At 46.3% G+C, this 19,861-nt stretch overlaps 1 protein-coding gene across 4 annotated transcripts in view; it reads left to right on the forward strand.

Annotated features, from left to right (window-relative positions):
- The first annotated feature begins 230 nt into the window (after positions 1 to 230).
- Positions 231 to 19,861, forward strand: part of LGMN (legumain) — a 207,184-nt gene continuing 187,553 nt past the window's right edge. The window contains exons 1-2 of one of the 4 annotated variants that reach the window (XM_069637738.1): positions 273 to 372; positions 18,129 to 18,244. In XM_069637738.1, the coding sequence (XP_069493839.1) occupies positions 18,237 to 18,244 (8 nt within the window). In that variant the 5' untranslated portion in view covers positions 273 to 372; positions 18,129 to 18,236. Of the gene's footprint in view, positions 373 to 3,768; positions 3,822 to 18,128; positions 18,245 to 19,861 lie in introns of those variants that run through there. The other 3 variants (XM_069637735.1, XM_069637737.1, XM_069637736.1) reach the window with 3 other exon arrangements.

Here is a 19,861-nt window from a genome sequence, read left to right on the forward strand (position 1 = left end):
CCTATGCGTTCTTAATATGCAGATTCACTTTTCAATATAAAAAAAAACAAACTATTGTTTTTGTCAATGTTTGTTTACTCTGACTGCTGTCCCTTAGTCCCGTTTCCGGGAAGGGTGGGATTTGAGCCCGGCCCCTGGGAGGGTCTTCCGCTCTGAGCCCCGCCTCTAGGGCGGGTTTAGCTCTATCTCTGGGCAGGTCCTGCTCCCCGACGATCTTCCATGGGCGTGGCTTATGGTGGAGGGCGGGGCAGTCTGTGTCATTACCCCACAGCCTCTTCCTCTTCGCACAACAAGTCCCAGCCGCAGTCCTGCAATCAGTGCCCGGATGTCCTGGGGAGATCAGCAGACAGACAAAGCCACCGCCGACCGCAGGTACATCAGATTATGCAGGCCGCCCCGCGGAGAACTAGGAACCTCAGAGTTTGGGGCTATCTCACTGATTATAAGGCAGGCTGGCATGGGCTAGGCAGGGCGAACAATAGGCAGCGTCTGCTGTGCCACTGCAAGGCTGCCCGGTCCCTTGGCTAGCTACCAGTGCCAAGCAGATCCAGGAGAGTTGACTAGGGGCAATTCACAGGCCAGGAGCCCTGCATCGTTAACATCGTAGCGCCCCTTGGCAAGGGAGTGGCGGAAAGCCCTTCTCTATTGTGAACTGGGGCATGGGACTTCCATTGCAGATAACAGTGGGCAGGCAGGCTACCGAGGGGGCGCTTGTCTCAGGTTTAGGGGCATCTCTACAGTAGTATTTTTTGTTAACTGGGGAGAGGGGTGAGTGTTCCCTCGGCCCTAGCAGAATGGGCTACATTGGGAGCCGTCTGGCTTGTGGACTGGAGGCTCAGAATATTGAGCTGGGCGCCTGGGCAAGTGAAGCGAAACTCGGGATAGTTTTGTTTTGGCAGCAGCTGTGGGTGATCATAGACTGTGAGCAAAGCTCGGTATTCTCGCCCATCCTATTCCTTGGTTGGCATAGCGTAGAAAGATGGGCACCTTGACGAGTTACACACAGTCTGTGTGTCCTTGCTCATATGGCAACGTGCCCGGGAAGCTGCTGTTTTTGTTTGTAAGATGGTGAACGTTGACAGCACTGACAGTTTAAGCCCCCACCCCTTCCTAACCCCACTGGACTAGAGGTGGCCCCGCACATAAAGCTGAACCGAGGGTGCTGCCAAAGTGACGCAATTAAAGTGGTCCAACACTGCTGTTGTTTTGCTGTCCACGTGAGCAGGGCAGCACATTCTTTCCTGGGCTAAGAAATGCTTAAGCAGATACACATGGCAAGAGCTTACTGGGGTGAAACAGATGGCAGGGGCCTACCAGGGTGATACAATGGGCTCCTACTTATTTAGGCACTGTCGTTTCGACACACATAAGTGGGATGTCGACGACGGTCTAAGAGGTGTATGTGTGTTGTGGCAAGTGTAGAACATTCTAGAGTGGAACCGGTTTATGTTTCTGCTGTTTTGGCTGGCACCCTCGCAGATTTTTATTTTTTTGTACATAGATTCAAAGGAAGGTCCTTTGTGGTTCCTTAGGTACATTGTTGTCCGAAGTTTGGAGGTAGCTTGACTCTACATGAGGGAGGTTGTGAAACTGAGAAGGGGAAGTGCATTTAAATGGGGAGCTTGCAGAGACATGTATCAATGGCTTTTTGATGTAATCATAGATAACCGAGTGGTTAACGAGGATAATTATAGGTGAATTGAGCAAAGAACAGCCTTGCAAGATGTTTACAAGGCGTCCACTTTTCCTCCCCAAGTGAACTATCCAGGTGCTATGGCATGTGAAAGAACTCATTCATCCGGTTCACTTTAGAGTTGGCCTACAAGTACTGTACTGAGCAAGAAGGAACATTAAACCTACAGGAAGAAGAACACAAGGCCAAAAGCACACACGAGAGGACAGACATAATCAGACCCACCCAACCAGTATAATGAAACTTGCCAAATCCGATAGTCGTGTTTTTATAATATGCCATATGTAGACTTGTCTGCATGGGCAGCCTGCTATGACAGGTATTGTCTTCTTGTACCATGTACTGGCATCTTACACCAGCACGCTGTCAAATGTCCAGCCATAGCATTTACACAAACAATTACAGCAATTATATGGCAGGCATTGTCTTCTTGGACCAGATGTTCCCATAATATGTCAAAGTGTAGATCACGGTTACACACGTAAGCACAGGTACACCAGCCATATGGTCGGACTCTAGCATGCCAGGGAAAGCTTCAGATGCCCAAGTACTGTCATAATGTATCTACATCCCTCATATGCCTTTGTGAATCTGTACCCCCATCCTTTAGCCTTCTAGGCCTGTAAACTGAAACTATTGCATATAGGGAGAAATGGCATATGAGAGATACACAGCCTGTCAGTGTTCTTTGGCCACCAAATGATTGCCCATGGCCATGGTAATTCCCATGGCTGTTCCCACCCAGTTCCTGCTCCTCCCCACCCAATACACTTTCTCATGGGAACTATTTGAGCTCTCTTAAATCAAGCCTTAACATCAGACTTTGCACTGAAAGTGCCTGTCGGTGTTTTTCCAAAGCAGTCTTCTGAGTAAACGATATTTAATTGGAGCTGTAAACCACTAGCGGTGTAATACCGATGTTTTAACCAGGTCTGCCTTCAGGCACTCTATTTATAAGCACTGTGCGTGTCCTTCACAGAAGTTTTGTTAAAAACAAGCATTGGCAAAGCCAACAATTTTGGCCTCTGTATAAGTAATAGGCATTTGCCAGGCACTGCCATTAGATGACCAGGTACTCCCACCATTTTGCACCTGCTACCGATCATACAACTACAGCAGTGTCTGCGAAGTGCTTCTGCCACGCCTACACAAAAGCCCAAAATATTGGCATTGCCAATTCTTGTTTTATGTGGAAGGGAGAGGAATGCAGAGCAGCACAAGCTTCCAACAGGGGTGACGGGCACAGGCTGGAGGAAGCTTCATGTCCTGCCACAGTTGGCAGTGGTGGTCTTTTTCCCCCAGCGCTTGCCATGATTGGTGGCTTTTTCAATGTGAGCTCTATTTTAAAGTTTACACCCAAAAGGGTTTGCTGCCCCTAATTTAAGCTAGACATAAATATAACTATCAATGGGAACACCTATCTAAATCACATTGAATCTTTGTATGGGAAAGCTTTTAATCAACCCAAGACCTATTTTCAGAAACGGGGAAAAAAATGTGTTTGTGTGTTGCAGACAAAAACATCTGAGTTGCTGCTTAGCGCTTTATGGACCACAAATATTACACTTTTTTGTTTGTTTTTTTTAAACCAAAAATGTGGCTTTCATCTGCCATATTTCTGTAGCACCAAGAGTTTTGATATTAATGTATTGTGTGGTTTCTCTACTGCAAATTTTTACAAACGCGCTCAACTACCTTACTTCCCTGGTTCATTTTCATATCGCAAACCCCGGCCAATACTTCTAGCTCCATGGACACATATCTCCCTTCCATACAGTTTTACTCAAAAGATGTTTACAAGCTCTCTGAAATAAATGTAATTGGTGTATTCGTCCTTTTCACACAAGTATAAGCACTTTTTGTATCTACAGTACACCGATTAGAGACTTTTCTTTTTTTTAATGCATTTCCCTATTTGGTCTTAAACCTGGTCTAAAAGAACACATTCATTTTCAATGTGCAAAGATCTTTCTTTTTTTTATTTATTTTTTTTTTACCTTTTTGCTAGCTAGCTCGTAATGTTTAATTCCTGTTATTAATCACGAGGCTGCAGAGGGAGAGAATTGAAGTTCAGCTGCTGATGAAGCAAAATGTTACGGTCATGCTGGTCGAGTGCGGAAGGAAACGAGTAAGCATTTCTGTGGTATGTCTGTCTCCCTGGCTGCGGCTTAAAGGAAAAACAAAATGTAGGCACGCATATTGATAGACTATTTTGTAAACAGGTCATTGTTTCAGCAGATACTAGCACCGCTTTGTAAACAAGCACTGGCTTTTTGGACTTGTGTCCAGTTAGGAGCCTGGTGCAGAACAGGAACATTGTGGGCCCTGTGACGATTCTCTAGGTATCGTCACTTCTCCCCGGGGGAGCCCTTTCTCACGAGGCTAGGGAGGTGCTGCTGCTACACAATAGTCCCTATAGGGGTGGTTTAATACTGGAGGACCTCATGGGGAGCCCCCCCCTCTATGTACGGATCACCTAGGGTACAGCCTGTTGGCCAATGTCACACCCCAACCTTCCCTAGCCACCTTCCATTCCAAATCACTTCCCTGAGAGAAAACCCATGTATTTCTGTAGTGTAGGAGAAACCTCCAAACCAGAAAGTACCAGGATGAAGAAGAGCACTGAAGACATGAAGATTACTGACTGTGCTAATACTGGTACAGGGTGGCCCCTAGGATTCATGAAGATCAACCTATCAAGAACTAAGAAGGACTTTGACAATCCACCAGGGGAGGACTGGCAACAATGCAGATAACAAGAGAAGAAGGACTGAAGACGTGAAGCCCAGCCGAGAGAGGTAGCAGGCGTGGACACCATCCAGAGTGGGAGCTTCAAATGCTGTCGGCTGACCGGAGATGCAGTAGAGCCGAGGATGCTGGTGAATCGCTGAGGGAGTTCTCTGCCGGTCCAGCTGGAGCAGGCCCGAACACGAGGCAGGAAGACAGATCCGAGCAGTCCAGTAGAGTGCAGAGGAGAGGAGCCGGAGAGACGCACCCCAGTCCCAGTGGCAAACTGAAGTCCCCAGGAAAGTAACAGGAGGTACGAGAGACCCAGAGGGGACACAGGGGTGGAAGAGGGAGGCTTGAGTGGCTTTCCACCTGCCTAGTAGTAAAGTCAAACTATTGGGAAGGGTGGACCGAGCATCCAAGGAGTTCTTCCTCGTCTTGGTGGCAGCAACAAGCCCACTTACCACCAGAGAAGGGTCTGGGACCCTAACACAATGTACTTCAGCATTAGAGGAGAACATCCTTGTCGCAATGGCAAAAATAAGCCAACTTACTACCAGAGAAGGGTCTGGGATCCCAACACAAGTAAACTAAGCATCAGTGGAGAATATCCTCTTCACTATGGCATAAATAAGCCCACTGACCCCAGAGAAGGGTCTGTGACCTTGACATAATATACCAAGCATCTGAGGAAAGCATCCTCGTCGCAGTGGCAGGGAAAAGTCCACTGAGGCCCCAAGAAGGATCTTGGGACTTTGCTAAATCCGTGAGAAGGTGGTGAAAGAAATATCAAATTAAGAGATACGGAAAATAACTCTCGAAAACCAGGAGAGGGGAGTCCTTCTCCTGGTGAACAGACTGAACACCCTTTTGACATACTCAGGAGACGCCAGGGAAAGGGAGCCACCACTCCCTGACTTTGGTGTTAACTAAATTGGAGTGCATGAACCAAAACTGGAGGAAGGGATTCATTCCCCCTGGCATCTTTTTGCCAAATAACATTTCTGGGAGTAGCAGGAGAATGGAGTTCTTCTTCTGGAGAAGGAACTTTCTGTTGGTTTATTCTTTAGTTGTAGTGTAAGGGGTAGAAGTAGGTTATGCCACAGGACGGTGAAGTTTGATTAATTTACATTCTGATCGATCTAGTTTGATGCAAGCAAACCCCTCTTAGAAGATGGGGATAGTCAGCGTTTCTTCTTTTTTGATAAATTTGTACTAACCAAAATCCCACCCTTGTGTCGGCATCCTTCTTCGACACCCTTACAGGCCACAAGATGTTCTGGTATTGTTGTCTGCACCCGCAAGAAAAGATATGTCTTCCATTTTTCGGTGGAGCTGCAGACACACAATTTGAAATGTAAGGGCTACATTTTCCCCCTTGTGGCCTATGGTGCTCTAGGGCGGAGCTTTGCATCTTGCAGCTTTCCAGATGTTTTGGATTAAGCCTCCCATGATCCCTCACTATTGACTATTCTGATTAGGGCCGAAGGCAGTAGTAGTTCAAAAGATCTGGATACCCCTACTCTGGAGTTCTGTCAGCAGGTGGGCTAAAGTATGAGAGAGAGAGAGAGAGAGATCCCAAAGCATATCCCTCGAGAACTGTATTCTGACCCGCACCTCTCCCCCCCCCCCCCCCACAAGAGGCTGCCTGTCTACAGATTGCGCCTGCTTTTTTTTCTATGACTGGAAATCCATTTGACTGCTGCCATGATTATCACGGCAGCCACCATTTCTTGTCTCATGTGTTATTGATCTTTTATTTATATCACGCTCGTACACAAGTGTTTCAGAGCATGACAAGGCAAGGGAGGGTAACGAGAGAACAAAACCACTATCTTACTAGGCCCAGTGACATTGAGAACGCGCAAGTGCATGGGAGACGGAGTGGGGAAAAGTGCATGGGAGGCGGGGAGAGCGGAAAAGTGCGGATCGAAGGAGAAAACATAAATAATGAAGTCAACAAACTGGTAGTGCATCCAGCAAGTGGCTGGTGCTGGGTTTAAGGCAGCCGATAGGGTATGTCTGATAAGTGCAGGAAGAAAACTGGCCTGTATGTGTACAGACACAGTCCCCAGTGCAAGGGGTGGCCCGGTGGCAGGGTGAGCAGGTACGTGGCCCCGGAACATAGAGGGTGGCAGGTGAACAGTGCCGAGATAGAACAGATCGGCAGGGTAGAAAGGGGGAGGCGGCAATGCAGAATCAAAGGGGAAGGTCTTGAGATGCTTCCGGAAACCGGAGATGGTTCTCCCTAGGTTTCAGTGTGGCAGGGAAGCTGTTCCAGAGGGAGGCCGCGGCCGAAGACAGAGATCTACCCCCAGCTCGTTTCTTTGAGAAATGACTGACCCTGAGGGAGTTAGAGGTAGAGGAGAAAAGAGCTTGAGAGGGGAGTGTGGGCGGCAGCGATCAACGTTAACACCATGCAGTGGTGAAGGTCATGCACACCCATGAGGGTTCTTCTCGCTCTCCCTTGCTTTTCTTCTCTGTATGCAGTGAATGGGAGAGCCTGACCTGCGGATGTGGCAGTGCCCTAGCGCTTTTTGGTAAATTCTATGGCCTCCTAAGAATGAGGCCCTCAGTGGTTATCCCGGCAGGTGTCACATGTTTGGCCGAGTTATTGCTGTGCATTCTTATTTTCCGTCCCAGTTATTCTGTTACCAGCTTTGGTTGTCGATTCACTACAAGCAGTCCAAGGCCCCCTGCCTTTTATCCATTATTTCGCTTCCCGCAGCAGTTTTCCTTGAGCTGCAGCCCATACTGGCCACAAAAGGCGCTTTTATTTTATTTATTTGTACATACTTCCCAGTTTGTTTTGGAAGTGGTACACCTGGAGAAACGAAAAGAACACCATTTGTCATTACCGATTGAGGAATTGGCTGTTATTTTTAGTGGGTGACTTAAAGGGGTTGGGCCTTGGTCGGTTGCTCACCCAGCGCCTGTAACAGCACCTCGACATAGCACATCAGGATGGCTCCATCCCTCATGCTCCCCAGAATGGAAATAAAGAGCCTACTTTTCTAAGAACACATTGCGCGCCGCTGAGTTGGAAAGCCAGCCCTCTTCCACCTCCTCCCCATTGACTCTTTCCGCCCCCCCTCTCCATACTAAATATTTACCCCTGCCCCCTTTTTTGTGCAGTGCCCTGTTGCTTCCCAGGTGGTTTAGCCCTATAGAAAAACACTTTCGTACCTACATGTAGTACATGCGTGTGGGCAGGGGTCAAGTTCTAATAATTTAAGTGGGGGGACTCGTCAACAAACGCAATGGGATGTGACGTTGCCAGAAATGTGCATATGAATGTGAAGTATGCACATTTCATTAAATTGGTTTTGCATAACCACCCAAATGGCACAGGACGATTGCCATTTGACTTTCATAAATTCAAACCTCACACAAAACCAAGAGAGGACATTTTCTTCTAATTGTGTTTTTGAAACCGTTAAAAGGTGTGCATGTTTTAAACTCCAAGAACCAATACAAACGTTTTCCCTGGAACGTGCAGTAACGAAGTGGGACATTTCACCTTCAGTTGTGTGTTATTTTTCATCAGGTTATATAGTGCAGTCAGTGGTTAAGTGTGGCCTGCAAACCCGACCGTGGTTTGATCCACAAGTTTGGCTTTAATGAATAAATTCAAAGAGGACCTTCAATGTTTCTCATTTTAGCTGTGGGGGGTGGGAGGGGCGGGGCCGCTGAGTCCACCCTCTGAAAAAAGTGGGTGTACCCCGTCCACCCGCGTGTACCCTCGACATGAGCCCTTTTGTGTGGGATGAATGCAAGGAATAGAAAAAGGATACATACAAAATAAGTTATCCAAGTGGATACCTTTTGAATTTGGTCAGGGTGTCAGTGTACCCATTAATGAATGTGTTTGCGACGTCGGGTGTAAAAGGAAGTTTCGGCATTGGCTGAGAGCCACTGCGGTGACTCGTGAGGTCGGCGAGATGAACTGGTGAAACATTGGCACATCCACAGGAACACCAGTGACACAGGCGGCATGCACACGGTCTGGGAATTGATTGATTGATTGTAATTACATAAGTCTTTATGTTCTCACTCCCAAATGAGTTCCCCAAAACCTTTTTTATTTGTATATCTCCCCACGTGCTTTACTTTTCACCAAAGACTGCAAGCAACATTTCACTTAAGGCACTCGCATGTCCACCCTGAGTGAGTCCTAATGCTTCGTCTGGAGAACCCCTGCCTTGGCCTTTCTTCAGTGTTGTAGAATAGACCTTAGCCCTGTGACTCTCACCTTCTTATTTGAGGCCAGACCCACCACTTAAGTAGGTGCACGTTCCCATTTCTGACTCAGCAGGAGTAGTGTATACAGCGTTGGGTTGACTGACGGCATGCCAGGTCGGTAGTCAAATGCTTTAAGATCCTGGTGTCCGCATCAAACTTGGGGAGTCAGGGTGACTCATTAGGGTGAACGTCTCCCTGACCTAGGCTGTGAGGTAATCACATACCTGCTGGATGAGATCAAATATCCTGAGCCAGCCTCCGTGGCATTTCTTTGGGCTTGCGCAAGGCCTTTGCTACCCGAAATCAAAGAGCTTGCTCGGCTGCAGCCAGGAGTCTCCTGGGGTAACCACGTTATTCCTTATCCTCCTAAGCCTTGGCATGGTTTCTTTGGGAGAAGAGGATCCAGTGCAAGGCTCTTTGTTTCGTCCGTCAAGCAGTCTATGCACCTGCACCTTATTTCTTTCAAAACGACTACCCCCATGCATTATTACAGCAAGCACGTTCCCTATTACTTGCAGGAGCCATAGAATCTGGGGTTGGCCTCCTGTGCGTGGTTTCAACCCGCTTTAGCATGGGCGTGGGGATAGGCTGGAGCAGCCAGTGATGCAATTTGAAGCAGCATCTGGTGTGAATAGTGTTTGCATCTGTCATTCAAGTGTTTCACTCAGAAGTTCATGGACGAGTCTCTGAGGCCATTTTGCAGCTCCACAAGGAACGATTACACGAGGAGAGACCCTCTGAGGACCAATCATGGGATCCATTTGGAAACTAATCTATGTGAAATTTACCAGATGACGCTGTTTATCCCTGTATAAATACTGGCTAGATCTTTGGTCCCCTTCTGCCCAAGTAAACCCTCATCCAAGCATAAGAGAGGCGACAATCTCACAACATAACATTGGGAGTGAGCCCATGAAACCATCAAAGATGTCCTATGATAAGTGATGGCACCAGCTGACCCAGGATGGAACCGAGCCGATGGGATGGTCATGAGACCCATCCAGTGCTTTTCATTTGGAAGTAGCGGTGGTGGCCATGGGGTGAGGGGAGCTACAACCGGAGGGAGAAAATAGGATTAACAGGAGTCGGATGACATTTGGATCTAAAATAACAGAAGGAAGATGTTGCGCTTCGGAAGAGACAATGTTACAAGATGGTTTTGGCTGCGTCCCCCATTCTGCTTGCAAAAAGGCACCCTAAGTGATACAGCTGACTCCGGAAGCGACGAGAAATATGTGGGTAACTTAACAGAGCAACAGCACATACTGGAATGAAGGTCTGGCCAGTGATAAACTGAGGAAAACACAGAAGAAACAGAAAAACGAGTCGCAGTGGCAGAACTAAGGACTACAGAGATACCGTATGGGATTAGCTTGCAAAGAAGTAGAATAAGCATTGGAAAAAAGAGCTTTTGAATGAACACAACTGATCAGCCATACTAGAAGTAAGTACCAATGAGAGCCAGATTATCTAAGCATGAAGGGCAAAACCGGACAGCACTCTGCGTCTCAGGGCTCAGTCACTCCACCTAGGGTTACGGTTATGAGGCGTTAGCCACGTTAGAGTGAGCACGTTTTATTCACAACATAAGGATGCCCACACACGTCCACCAATATTGCACCCTTAATAAAGCCCCAATGCTTATATACATCAACATTCCTCCCTTCCATCATCCCTCCCAAGCATTGCTTACTTTACGTGGTGTTGTATAATAATCAGGCCTTACGGTGGGTTGGTAACTTGCTTTAATAGTAACACGAGCCAAGCAATGTAAATAAATCTATAAGTGACAGTTATTTTGACTGTCAAGAGTACACACAAGTCTCTGGCAAGTTTGAGTCTATATGGTGGGGAGCTGATGTTCCTAACTTGCCACACCCTCTCCGGGACAGTGGGTATTAGTGGTGTCAACCTCTTGTCACTGTTTAGATATTCGTGACATCTGTCGATCATTGTGCGTGTCCTGATCCAAGGGAGGCCACCATTATGCCTCTCACCTGCAGCGTCGTGTCATGGTACTTCCTGAATGGGCAGTACATACAATGACCTTTCTCCAGCCCAATGGTGGAATCACTTTATCACCCTTGATTATCAATCCTCATGCCTCAAAAATGTCTTCAGCCACTTTCCAATATGGCCTCATGCCCTCTGAGCTGCCCCTTTCCTCCAGCCAGTCTCTCGTAACCAATTTGGTGAGCCTCACCATTGTGGGATCCTTACTGGCTTTTTCGTTCCAATGACCCTCACTCATTTCTACAAATTCTTTACTCTTTAGATCCTGGATTGACGCCGCCACGAATCGTCCTCGAGGAATGTGGTAGCCTCCTCTGTTTCCAGGTAGTCTGGTCATATAGTGTGTGAGGGCATTCTTCCACCCCACAATGTGCGCTATTTCATAAGTATACTCTTGTAGTTTTTCTGTAATGCACTCTAGTCGAGGCATGGATGTTTTTGTCCCATCGGGGCTTAACAAGGATCAAGGTTTGTGATCCGTTACTGACTTGAATTTGGTGCCCCATATGTATGTTCTGAAGTATTGTAACGCCCACGCACAGGCTAGCATTTTTTTTCCACCGTTGATTAATTTTTTCAGTGGTGGTCAATGCATGGATGCGAATGCCACTATGTGTCCGTATCTCCCTTGTTTTAGGTCACCATGGCTCCCAGGCCATACGCACTGGCATCATTGGTGATGACCTTGCCCCACACAGGATTGAATGGTTGCAAGCATGGAGCTCGCACAATCCTTCCCCTTTTATAGATTCGAATGCCACTTTCTGCCCTTTGACCATGCAAACTCTGCTTCTTGCTTGAGCAATTCTCTCGGCGCCACAGTGACCTCTGGGAAGTTGGGGACGAACTTTGCGAATTATTTAGCAAGCCCTAAACAGGATCTTAACTCTTCCTTGTTACCGGGTGCTGGGGCTTTTACAATGGCTTGGCACTGATACCCTGACTGGATATCTTGTACTCCAGGTATTCCATTTCCTTGGCTCCCAGTACGCATTTGTCATAACTTGGCTTCGCCCCTGCGTCTTGTAACCTCATGAGGACTTTACTTAGCACAGCATTGTGCGTCGGTCTTCTTCAGCGTATACTAAGATATCGTCTTGAAAATAGGAGCTATTTCTCACATCACGTAATAACGAGTCCATCATCCGCTGGAATGCAGAGTCTGCAGATGATGGGCCAAATGACATCCTTGTGAACTGATATGTGCCGAACGTGGTGATAAACGCGGTGAGGGACCTTAATTCTTTGTGCAAATATATTTAGTGATATGCGTTCCTCATGTCCAGCTTGGAAAATACTTTGGCTTCCTTCATCATTAGTATCAGTTTATGTTGGGGAGAGGGTAGCTGTCTGCAATAACCTCCAAATGTAGACTGCAAAGGTCTATGCATACCCTCAAATTGTTCGAGTTCTGTTTTTTGATTAGCACTACTGGACTCAACCACTCGGACAACTCCACTTCACTGGTGCCCTCCTTCACCATCTTTTCTAGTTTCAGCTTCAACACGTTTCTTGCCGTAGCTTGCACCGGACGCACTTTGTGCTTTATAGGGACTGCATTGCTTCTGACCATTATCTTGTGCACATAATTCTTGATTCTACCAGGCCCTTCCAAGAACAACTTTGGGAAATCTTCTTTGGACACCGGCGCTCCTCCTGCATTGCCAACTATTACTTGGTCCTCCCCTACTTGGGTCTAGCTTGATTTTCAGTTTGGCTTGATCATCCCATCCCAGGACTGCTGGACCTTCCTTGGAAAAGTAAACTTTGGTCCTGGTTCCTCTTCCTTTAAACTCGATGACACAGTTGGCGTACCCTAACAAACTTACTGAGGCGCCTCCGAATATATGGTGGGCTTGTGTTTGGTGCTTACCACTTCGATATTGTCACTTTCTACCATTTCCTTCTACGTGTGGATGGGTGGTATTGTCAGCTCTGCCCCCGATTCGGCCATCACTCCTGTCCACCTTGATGATGCAATGTGGCTTTTCCCTCCTTGAGCTATTCACCATTATTATGGGTCTTCCTTCTTCTTCGGGCAAACTGTTTCGGCTTGAATGGCGGTCACTTTTTTGTTGTGCCACTTACATGCGACTGCAAAGTGCATGAATCTCTTGCAGTTGGAACACTTTGTCCCTCGCAGGACAGTCTCTGTCATTACCTAAGTGCTGTGTACTGGCACATCTATGACATTTGAGTAGTTTCCTTTTACCACATCTCCTCTCTCTGAGTTAAGGTGGCTGTTTCTCTTTCTTCCCTCTAAACGCTAGTTACAACCTGCACTTCCGTGGCCACTCGGCCACCAGCAAACTCCATGCGTCTGGCCATAGTCTCTTCTACTGCTCTCGCAATTTCAATGGCCTTGTCAAATTGAAGTTCTTTCTCTAAGATTACATTTTCCTGAACCTTCCTGCTGTTCGTGTGCACCGCGAGCATGCCGCAAATCATATTTTCTGCATTATTACCAAAATTACAAAAGGCAGCCAACTCATGTAATTTTGTGAGATAATCGTCCACCGGTTCAGTAGGTTTTCTTTCCGGCTGTAGAACCTGATTCTATGTAGTACAGTGTTTTCCTTGCTGTAAAGTCTCTTTACAATTCTCCTCACAGCTTCCTTGTACACATTATCGTTGTCATCTGCAATCGCCTCTGGCGTAAGGCTCAAATGCACTCTTTTATTATTTTTTTCTCCTTCCACTCCCATTGCTTTGAGAAACATTGCCCTCCTCCCTGGAGCTGTGAATTCCACACCACCCAGCGCGTCCACATATGTTCCGAACAGGGGCTCCAACTGAAGCCATGATATAGTGGGCTACAGTTGGCCTACCTGGAGTTTGTAGAAGCGGCAGGGGTGGTGTTGCACCTTGCATTATAGTTTATGGGGTTTCGGTTGATCCTCGTCGCCAATTATTTTGCATAATAATCAGGCCTTATGGTGGACTGTTAACTTGCTTTAATAGTAACATGAGCCAAGCAACTTAAATAAATATATAAGTGAGAGTTCTCTTCACTGTCAAGAGTACGTAAGTATCTGGCAGGTCTATGAGTCTCTGTATGTTGGGGACCTGCTGTTCTCCTGTTCAAGGAGTGCCGGGAGCTGCTTCATGCTGCGTTTCTCTCTCACGCTGACTCTGTGACCGCGGCCTTCTGTCGTGCTCCGCGCCTCACATAGAGTACCTTGCGAGAACTCAACGCTGACGAGTCTTGCGAGTGCATTCTACACGTGGGTCACTGAAATGCAATGTATTGTAGGGTAAAGTGTTGTAATGTAGAGTCATTCTCCCCTTTTTCTTTTGTTTGTTGTGCATGTATATTGATGGTTTGCAATCCAAAAGGGTTTGGTGCTCTCAAATCGCAAATACCTTTCTAACCCAATGCAGAGAATCTTCGAGCGTTTTCAGTCAGTGTGTAGCTTGGAACAAGTGTTGTGTTGGGCATACTTTGACACAAGGCTGAAGTCGAGGGTACATGTGGGTGGTGAGTCCCCCCCCACTTTTTTCAGAGGGCACCTTGATATGCTAAATTCTGGTGATACTACATTCAATTGATATGCTAATGAACCCACCGCCCCCTTATTTTTGGCGCATTTTGGTGGGTTGACCACCAAAATATTACCAAAACATTGATAATGTAAAGAACTGTAAAGGGGAGTTTGGGAGAGTGATCTACTTCTTGCAACTAGACATTGACGAGACTGAGGCAGCCCGGCCACCATTCTTTTTACCTCTGTGGGATAATGGAGTTCCGCCCCTGGCGCAGTTATTTTTAATAGTCGGATTCCTGTTTCCCCTTAATATCAAGCTGAAAAAGTGAGAAAGTAACGGTTTATATTTTTCGTTGCCATCATTTTCAGATTTGGTAGCTCTTAAAATGTCTGACTTGTGGAGAGAATGCAATGAGTGCTTAACTCGCTGAGTTACCTCGCTGGCTTTATTGCCAATGAGGTCTGACTTGACGGCCTCGTGCACTGTTTGGCAACTGAAAGCCACCAATTATTTACGTAAAATGCTCCACTTCGGTAGCATCTTGCAGTGGACAGTGATCCGCTTCTCTCTTAGAAGTAATCAAATGAGCACTCCGCATAATACACGTTTGCACACTTTCGGTGTCTCCTGTACTTTCTGGGCAAGGGCCCTCTCTCTGCATCAAGACTTCATATTCCGTAATTGAATTTGGAAAAACCCTACGTAAGGCTTGATTTTAAAAAAAAAAATAAACGGGTTATTAACTTTGTAATGCAAAAATAACTTAATTGCCGCTGTGTAACGTGAAGTACACGGCTGTGTTTAAATAAACACAGATAACTTTAATGAGGTACAGTGCACGCATCAGTGTCATTCCCACATACCACCATGCGTTTCATCCCTGGCACCTGTCGAATGTGGGTATGGTCAGTTTACTGTGCTCTATTTACAATACAAAAGAACACGTGTGTTTATTATATTTTCATTTTTTTGGTGATCATGTAGGTAGTGGGGATTGAGAACCTTATAATGTCTCAGCCATTTGGCAACGATATAGCGATGTGTTAGGATAATCGTACTCTTAAAACAGTGTCGGCCATAAATGCTACGTGAAGCAACGGCCAGGCAACCTCTTTTGGTGCTTGTTCTTACAGTATTTTTTTTTCTGCATAGTGTCCATTTGGGTTGTATGTGATGATACGCCATGAAAGGTACCTCTACACACGTCCACATTTAGGATTCAATGAAGATCCCAGAAGGCCCGCAATGTGGGGTCCCTCGTTTTTCTAAAGATTGACGGTTTATGCAACTGCCAGAAATTCAGTGATGCTTGAATGTTAGAGACTGCGGTCGCATTGCACCCGTTAAAATGAGGCACGAGACGTTTATTTTCCATCAGAACAAAACATGTTAACAAGGCATAAATTGGTTTTCAAAAATTGATTAGCAGAGTTTGCTAATCAAAAATGATTAGCAAACAGACCCATTTGATTAGAAATGTTGTACTTGTATTGTTAATGTCACCAGAAGTTATTAGTACCCAAGACATGAAATGAGTAACAATACAGCAGTTTTGCGTAACGCAGAAATAAGACCTAAGTGAGAGGAGTCGGGCCACGCAAATTCTTTAAACTTCAGCTAGACCTACAGGTCGGTAACTTAGTGTACCTATTCAACCTAAGAGAAACGCACTTAACCGATAGCAACGGAGGACAACAAATTAAAATGTGATTTCTGTAAAATGGTGCATGTGACTACAAACCCACTTAATATTTGGCACACTGCTGCCACCCATGCACAGTGAAACTTTGAGTTGGCATTTATTGCAAACAAAGTACATGTTAAATAAAAGTTTCAGACATCTCTTGTAAATGCGACTGACCCAGGCTGTGTAGCGTTAGAGAACAGTGTTTGAAGGGGGGAATTGTATATAGCTCCCATCCTCCCTTTTCAGTGTTCTGGTGACACTGCCGTGGTTGTAGTGGGCTTTACCCCAGTTCCACCATCACCAGAACTGTAAACCTGCTGGGCTCTATAGTGGACATAGTCTATTTTTGCCTTTTACCGTTAACGATTTCGCAGGACTAAGGCAAATATGAACGATTTGCCTGCGACCAAAATGACTCCTGGGATTATATAGCCACGAGCCTAACATTTAACAACTAGACTCTTTTGCTCACATTTAAATAGCAATGCGGACACTTCCTATAGAGCAGAAAAACATTGCTTGCATCTGCCGTCATCTAAATTCACGTCGAAGGTTTACGAAACTAAAACGCAGAGAAATACGTTTGTTATCCTGTTTATAAATCGCCACGCTATTTTAGCAACACAAAAAATATCACGGCCTGCTCTAAACGCTGCAGAAAACTATAGCGCTCAGTTTTAGTCGGGCATAAAGCCTGCACCATTTTTTGGCCACAGGATAATATCACTCCCCTGAAAAGGTCCATCTTGTGGGCGCATTTATTAGGCATTGCGCTCACTTCCTTTTCTCATTCGAATGTCCCCAGTAACAGGGTTCGAAATTGAGATTTTTTTTTAAGGACTTGAACACTGCTTTGACAGAAATAGTCTTCCTGCCGCTAAGGGAAAAGGAGGAGCAAGGGGCTTGCCAGATAATGGACAGGGGCCTGGACAGAGGATATAATTATGTGTTTGGTAAAACACCAGCAATATATGTGATCAGAAGATTGCGCCGTTCTTCGCCGCAGAGTTGTGAAGAAGAAAGCCTTCCACAACACAACAGAGGCTTTTCCAGCTAAAAACCATTGTGACGGCAGAGCTTTCAAGTTACACAGTTGCATGCGCGAGAAAGCCTTCCAAATTCTGGGATTTGTACCCTTAAATTAAAAATGCAAAAGACCAAAATGCAAGTCCAAGAATTCCATGGAAAAACAAGGACTGGGTGACTTTCTCAAGCATGGAACCGGGGAAACTTGAGATCTTATAGTTTACAACGCCATGCAAGGGCTTAAGTCCCCACCCATTAATACAGGCAAAAGGCAGCACTCTGCTGTGACACGGGGGTGGGGGTGGGAGAGAGGCACTGCTCCAAGAGCCTGCCAAATCTCTCACCTCTGTCAGCTGAGTGTTTACGTTTCAAAATCATTAACAGCCAGAAGCAACAAGGCTACAGAGCCAAAGTACTGGGCAAAGTACAGCCACCTGCTCTTCCCAACCAATATACCCACGAGGCAGCCAACAACATAACTGCTGTGATCAGCTTGTGGACTGCTCCCACCTCCCGCTTTGTGAATAGCCTCTGAATTGGGGTGTAAGATTGATCTAATATGTAAAAGGAAGGCATATAGATAAGTGTGGTGTGTGTGGCCCATTTAAGCGTGGGCCTATTGCCCCTTTAAGGAAAAGCATCATGACCGTGTCATGACGCTCCTCAAATAAAAGGGGCTCTGCTGGCACGTGAGAGGCAGTGCAGCAGAGCCCCAGGAAGTGGCAGCTCGTGTCGTGTCCTTTCTTCGGTGATCCGACTGCCTTGTGATCACGGCCTACTGTGGCAGCCCCTTCCTGGGGGCTCCCAAGCAGAGGCTGCGGACTGCTGGGTGCCCCCAACCATTATCTCCATATCCGGTGCTCCGGATACTGCAGGGTGAGCCCTGCCTCGTGGGTGCTGCGAGCCCACAGCGCAACTGTCCCGCCAGGGGATCCTGGCACTTGGTGTGGCCCGCCCTGGTGACCTGTGGCGGGCCACCACAATGTGTAGTCTCCTGGTCTCAGAGGTGGAGGGGAGAGTCTGAAGCACAATGGCTTAGTGCCCCTACTGTAGCTATTTAAATGTAACCTGAAGACAACATAATCGCTTATAAAACTCTCCGAGCCCCACAATTTTGAGGCTGACTCTGCCACTGTTGAAGGAGAGAGGAGCGACTTTCGGTGAACTATTTGTTTTCGGTGTCTTGCCGAGGATGTTGATGATGCAGATAGATCATCAGCACTGAGTGTGATCGTTAATCATTGCTTTTGTTAGGCAGGTGCCCTGCTGACGGGGAAGTCACGAGACTGCGAGTCAGAGCTGCTCCTGGAAGTACGGCTGTTATTCCGAGGCCTGGCTCACCATTCCTGCTGCTTTTCTCGCATGACTAGGTCTGAGTTGCTCAACCTTATTAATGATATGATCTGGCATTTATAAAGCGTTTCACTGTGCTAAAGGACACATGTTCACGAACAGCATTGGATAGCTTTTCATAACGGCAAACCACATTTTAACATTAATTTACGGTGGCGTAATTAGCGCCTTCCCCACTCCCATTATGCCCTATGGGGCAAAAATGGGGAAGGGTAAAATGGGAAATGGGGATTTACCGCCCCACTCACCTTGGAATGGGGCGGTAAATCCGCCATCCACCATGGTGTAAACGTAGTTTACACCATGGTGGTAAGGGTACGACCCAGGCGGTAACTTACCGCCTGGGTCGTAATGAGGCCCAAAGAGTCTATATGTTTCCCCCACTCATATAGTGGGGCCGTGTGACCGTCTCGTTATCTTTTCATACTTTCGTTAGCTATTCCAGCCTTGCATCACAATATTCCTAACCCTTTTTCCAGTTTTTTCAACATCCATATATGCAGATCGGGTGGTTTGGAGAGGGTGTTCCATACTAGAATGGGAGTCCTTGTCCCCCAGAGGGGAGTCTCTCCCAGTGAGGTCCCACATGCGCAGACCCCTAGGGAGGTTTTTGCAGGGCGGGCTCCCTAAGGCAGTACAAGACTCCACTCTTAGTATAAGGCTGTACCACCTGAGTTCAGGGTAGCGTAGACAGAGCAGCCAGGCTTATCTTAGGAGGGAGAGAGTGCTGTAGAATCAGTGCAAATGAAATTGTAATACAAATAGTCCAAAGAAACACTATGTATTATAAAAATAAATGGTTTATTTCAATATAAATAGGCCCAGATAAATCTAGGGGTAATTAAGTACTATCACACATTATATGTAATCACAATTATAAAAGCACACTATGCTTGAAGGTACACAGACCAAAGCATAAACCTTATTTGGAACACCTAACAGTAGTTTGAGGGCATTCAAACCTTTTCATACACATTCAGCATGGGTCACACCTATTCTTGGGAAGTAAAAACCAATGGTTACTTTCAGATTATATTAAGTAATTCAAGGATAGTCGACCCTACCAGTTGTACCGTGACACTGAGCAACACATCTCATAATCGGTCAACTGGACAGTATATGTTTTGTGAATAGTGGACCACTTATTCTAGGTACAGTAAAAACCTACAACTACTTTTGTGATAACACACAGTTATACTAGGTGAGTAAACCCATTAGTGAAACACAGATTGAGATAAGCAGTAACTCTTGTAACTTATTTTTGGATGGCACACAGCTAACGCAAGGTAAGTAAAACCCATATACTTTTTCAATCTCCCAATGAAGTTCAGGTTAGCTCTTTCCCAGAAATACAAGTTAAACTTATGTACCACCTATGAGGGACAGTTGGAACCAAATACTCTTTTTGTGTCTGTCTACAACAGCACAGGGAAAGCAAAACCCAATGTTACACTTTACTGAATGACTCAAAGGTATTCTAGATAGGTAAGACCTAATGCAGACTTATTCTGGATAGGCTAGGAGCAAGTTGGGGGAAGCAAGACCCAGTTGGGGAACACTCATGCAATTATCCTAACAGGAATAATCTGGTGAAACCAACACATTACTTTTGGGAAGAGGCAAAACCTAATCAC

The sequence above is a fragment of the Ambystoma mexicanum genome, chromosome 14 (genome assembly GCF_040938575.1).
Source record: "Ambystoma mexicanum isolate Mex_15411 chromosome 14, UKY_AmexF1_1, whole genome shotgun sequence".
NCBI lineage: Eukaryota > Metazoa > Chordata > Amphibia > Caudata > Ambystomatidae > Ambystoma > Ambystoma mexicanum.